A 4,761-nucleotide genomic window follows, 5' to 3' on the forward strand; every position below is an offset into this window, starting at 1 on the left:
TGACCTACGTCTTTATACCAGTTTGCCTTAACAATCTTTCAATAAATTCAAAGTAATATCAACGAATCTCTGTTATAAACTTTCTCTAGGCCTAGGCTATAACATGACCACCTACGGCACCAAAGGCGCTTCATAATACGGTCATAAATAACAAATGAACAGAAGTTTGTTAAGGAAAACCATTGTAATAGTAATTAACTATAACTCACTCAAAATCATTAAATAAAACTTGGTAATTCCCATCCGGCGTCAAATCCACAATATTGTTAATTTAACTGACGAAAATGATCAGTAACTCGTCGTTAGGGAAACCATCAAAAAACCACTACGCCGAGAGAGGGCGCAATTCAAAGGTTTATACCCAGGTATAAACCGCACACTCCCCCACCATGATGGACGACATCATCAAAATTCAATTTGCAATAAGTTTAAAAGGTTTACAGCACCAAATTAATTAATGTACAATATAATATGTAGTACAGTGTAACTTTAACTATAAGAACAATCAAAACAGTTCATAACAGGTGATTGGATCATCTTAGCGGGTACCAAGAGTATAAGTTCTGAAATTGGACGCAATACCGTCTTAGCATCTGCCATCTCTACGGACACTTTGCGAACTCTCCCATCAGCACTTGGTTCAATATGTAAAATTCTACCCAAAGGCCAACTGCAGCGAGGCGAGGCAGAATCTCTAACAAGAACAACATCGTCTTTTTGCAAATCCTTCATTGGTGTCTGCCACTTTCTCCTTGCCTGCAACAGCGGTAGGTAATGCTTTCTCCATTTCAACCAAAACATGTTTTATAAGTGCTGAACACGTCTCCACTGATTTCTCAACAGATCATTCTGGTTGAACGGTCCTTCTGGGGCTGTTATCTGTGATGCTTTCATTGTAAGCAACATGTTAGGTGATAAGTTTATTGGCAGCTCTGGGTCATCACTGTCTGGTAACAGAGGACGGGAGTTTAGAATTGTGGACACTTCGCCATTAGTGTGACTAAAACCTCGTGGGTAAGCTGGCTTCAGGGGCGGATTTAGGGGGAGCCCGGCCCGGCCCCGGGAGGTAAAAAAAGAAAAAAAAAAAAGAAAAAGGAAAAAATGATGGCCAAGAATGCCTCAAATGTTATGTTCGGGCGTCTAGAACACATAAATTTCGGACCCCCTACGACAGTGTTGACTCAATCGGCCCAACTTTCGGCCCCCCTTCCGGCCCCCCTTTTGGACATTTCTGGATCCGCCCCTGGGCTGGGTTTCACTTCTCTTAGAACAGAATCTAAAATGCGCCTGGCCATCCCAATTAACCTCTCCCAAGCTCCCCCCATATGTGAGGCATGGGAAGGATTAAAACTCCACTCACATCCACATCCTAACAGGTATCGTTTCACACAATCTTTGTCAACAAGTTGGTGTCCAAGCTCGTTGCATGCTCCTACAAAATTTGTGCCACAGTCCGAACGAATCTGCTTGGCTGGGCCACTGATCGCAAAAAAACTTCTAAGGGCATTAATAAAACATGAGCTGTCCATTGACTCCAATATTTCCACGTGAATACCTTTCGTAACCATGCAAGTAAACAGGACAGCCCACCTCTTAGCTTGAACTGCGCTTCGAGTTTTGGAACTACGTATCAACCACGGCCCAAACACATCAGCTCCGACAAAGGTGAATGGTGGTGCTTCAGTCAACCTTTCTTCGGGTAAGTCTGCCATAATCTGTTCTTGTCCCTTCCCTCGAAGCCTTTTGCACACCACACAGTCTTTAATGACTTTCGATACTTGCCGTTGGCCACCCAGTATCCAATAACCTTCATTCCTTAAGGTTCCTAGAGAGATGTGTCTTCCTTGGTGGTTGCATTTTTGGTGGTAGTGTCTAATGAGAAGAGTCGATACATGACAATTTTTCGGTAATATGGCTGGATGTGCAGCTCTTTCTGGCAGTTACGAATAGCTCAGTCTACCGCCAACTCTAAGAATTCCTCTGTTATCAATGTAGGGGTTCCATTTTATGAGCTTGTTGCTCTTTGTTAGCTTTCTACTTCTCACCTCCGACATATCTGCAGCGAAGGTCTCACCCTGGACACTCTTAATAATCATATTCTCTGCTTCAAATCTCTCATCTACTGATTTTGGTGTCTGGCATACATGCCAACCTGTACACCCACATTCAAGTTCGTTGTTGCGTGTAAATGAACGAGCAATATGTTTAAGATTTGTAACAACTCGAACTGCTGATTCCCAGCTGGAAAATCGGCTGAATCTTTCAACTCCAATGCATGCCTGGTTCAAGACAACCTTGTTACAGGCGATGGTACTTGGACGCACCTCTGGATCATTAGGTAGGAGCTCTACATTTCTTTCTATATGGTTCTGGTCAGTTGACAAATATCTTTGTTTCAGGAATTCTGGCCCAGACATCCACAATGAATCATTTAACTCAGTAGCTGGGATAGACCTAGTTGCTTGGTCAGCTGGGTTTTTCTCAGTTGGAACATACATCCACTGGTCAGATTTTGATGTTCTATGTATCTTGCTGACCCGGTTGCAGACATAGGTGTGGAAACGACGTTTCCGGTTGGTGATGTAACCTAATACTACTTTACTGTCACTGTAGAACCGGGACTCATCGATTTCTAGTTGTAGCTCCTGTCTCACATAGTTTTCAACTTCTGTAGCAAGAACTGCTGCGCATAGTTCTAGTCTGGGAATTGTGGAAGCGGCTTTAGGGGCTAGTTTTGCTTTGCCCATTATGAGGCGAACATGAACTTCTTCGTTGATGCCAACTGTTCTCAAGTAACAAGCAGCACCAATTGCCTTATTTGAGGCATCTCCAAATGTATGTATCTCTCTTCTAAGTACTTTTAAAGCTGGGAATGGTGTGTAGGAACGAGGTGCATGCATAGATGCTAATGCACACAAAGAATTTCTCTATTTCTGCCACTCACTAAGCAGCACTTCTGGTAATGGTTCATCCCAGTCCGCACCATCTTGAGTCATTTCCCGCAGAAGCATTTTGCCTTTGATAACCACTGGCGCTGCCAAACATATTGGGTCATAAACACCATTTACCTCAGACAGAACCATCCTTTTTGTACTTGGTTTGTTATTTAATGCTGCCACTCTGAATGTAAACGAATCTGACTTCAAATCCCAACAGACACCTAACGTTCTTTGTATCGCTTCCTCATTTTTACTTGAAAGATCAGACACTGTCAGATTCGGAGCTAACTCTTCTTGGTCAAACGATGCTAGCACCTCTGCACTCGATGACGCAAGCTTATGCAACCTAATGGTGGCCGTAGCTAGCATATCACGGGTTCGTTTCAATAAGTTGACTGTATCCTCCACAGTTGGAAGGGATTTCAACACATCATCCATATAGAAATTATTTTCTACCAGATCTCGGACATCGCTGCCAAACTGCTTCTCAGCTTCCTGAGTAGTTTTCCTAAGTCCACTGATAGCCACCGCCGGCGAGGGTTTGTTTCCAAAGATGTGGACGGTCATTTGATAGGTAACAATATCGGCATCAGGATTGTTGTTTTCATACCACAGGAAGCGTAGAAATCTGCGGTGCTCATCTTTTACCTTGAAGGCATAAAACATCTGCTCGATGTCTGCTGTTACTGCTACCGGCTCTTGACAAAACCGGATCAACACTCCGAGGAGCTGGTTCATCATGTCTGGTCCACTTAACAATGCTTTATTTAAAGAGACCCCTGAATATTCTGCACTAGCGTCGAATACTACCATCAACTTGTTAGGCTTCTGTGCATGATACACCCCAAAGTGAAGTAGGTACCATTTTTCTTCATGGTCGTCTGGTCCCTCGTTCACCCGTTCAGCAAGATTCTTCTCCAAAATCTTCCCCATGAAGTTAAAATAGTGCTCCTTCTTGATAGGATTCTTTTTTAAAGTGGTAGAAAACGACTTCATCCGGTTTTCAGCCTGCCGTCTATAATTCGGCAATTTCTGTCTGCCGCTTTTAAAAGGCAGTGGTGCAGACCAATTTCCTTGGCTGTCCTTAATCATTTCTCGGCTCATCAGCTCCATAAATTTTTTGTCTTCAGCAGAAGCGCCAAACTTTTCATCAAGCCGAGTACACACAAATAGATCTTCGCCAATGCGTTCGGGCCAGCTGTTTCTTCTTTCTTGAATCTCAATGGTGTTCTGGCAAGGTTCAAAACTTGCTGATCTCCGTCCACATTTCAATCTTGTATAAAACGTGCTGACCACATCTTTTCTAACGTGGGCTCCATTCCGACAAACCTCCCCATGATCACCCAGCCCAAATCCAATCTTTGAGCCCATGGCAGGTGATTTGGTCCGTTGATGGATTCTCTGACTTTGTGGGCTTGTGCTAAATCTCTACCCACTAGCATGAGGATTTCGGCATCTGGATCTAATGGGGGTATCTTCCCAGCGATTTGACGAAGATGTATAAATGTTTTCGCTACTTCTGGTGTTGCGACTTCATTAATATTGCCTGGGATGTTCTCACACTCATAAACCCCCAGAACTGTCATCTTACAGTCTTCGTTTATGGATTCGATTACTAATCCAGACATCTTTCTACCTTTCACCGTCTCCTTACCACATAGAGTCTTAAGGGTTTAATCCACTATTGTGCTTCTAGCGCCCAGCATATCAAAGAGTTCTGGTTTCGCAACCGAATGGTTGCTCTGGTCGTCTATCAAGATATAAGCCCGGATGGATTTAGATGGATTGTCCATAGAATATAGCTTTGCCAAGCAGATTTTTG

General features: G+C 43.4%; 1 protein-coding gene across 1 annotated transcript; it reads right to left on the minus strand.

Moving 5' to 3' along the window:
- Nucleotides 1-1,940: 1,940 nt before the first annotated feature.
- LOC117109876 lies at nucleotides 1,941-4,532 on the minus strand. The gene is made up of 2 exons (XM_033252324.1): nucleotides 3,992-4,532; nucleotides 1,941-2,725 (listed from the first exon to the last, which is right to left on the minus strand). The coding sequence occupies exons 1-2, from the start codon at nucleotides 4,308-4,310 to the stop codon at nucleotides 1,941-1,943; spliced, it is 1,104 nt and encodes a 367-aa protein (XP_033108215.1). The 5' UTR covers nucleotides 4,311-4,532.
- Between the last annotated feature and the right edge of the window lie 229 nt (nucleotides 4,533-4,761).

The sequence above is a fragment of the Anneissia japonica genome, unplaced genomic scaffold (assembly GCF_011630105.1).
Source record: "Anneissia japonica isolate Jap-2015-1 unplaced genomic scaffold, ASM1163010v1 scaffold585_len4108843_cov191, whole genome shotgun sequence".
NCBI lineage: Eukaryota > Metazoa > Echinodermata > Crinoidea > Comatulida > Comatulidae > Anneissia > Anneissia japonica.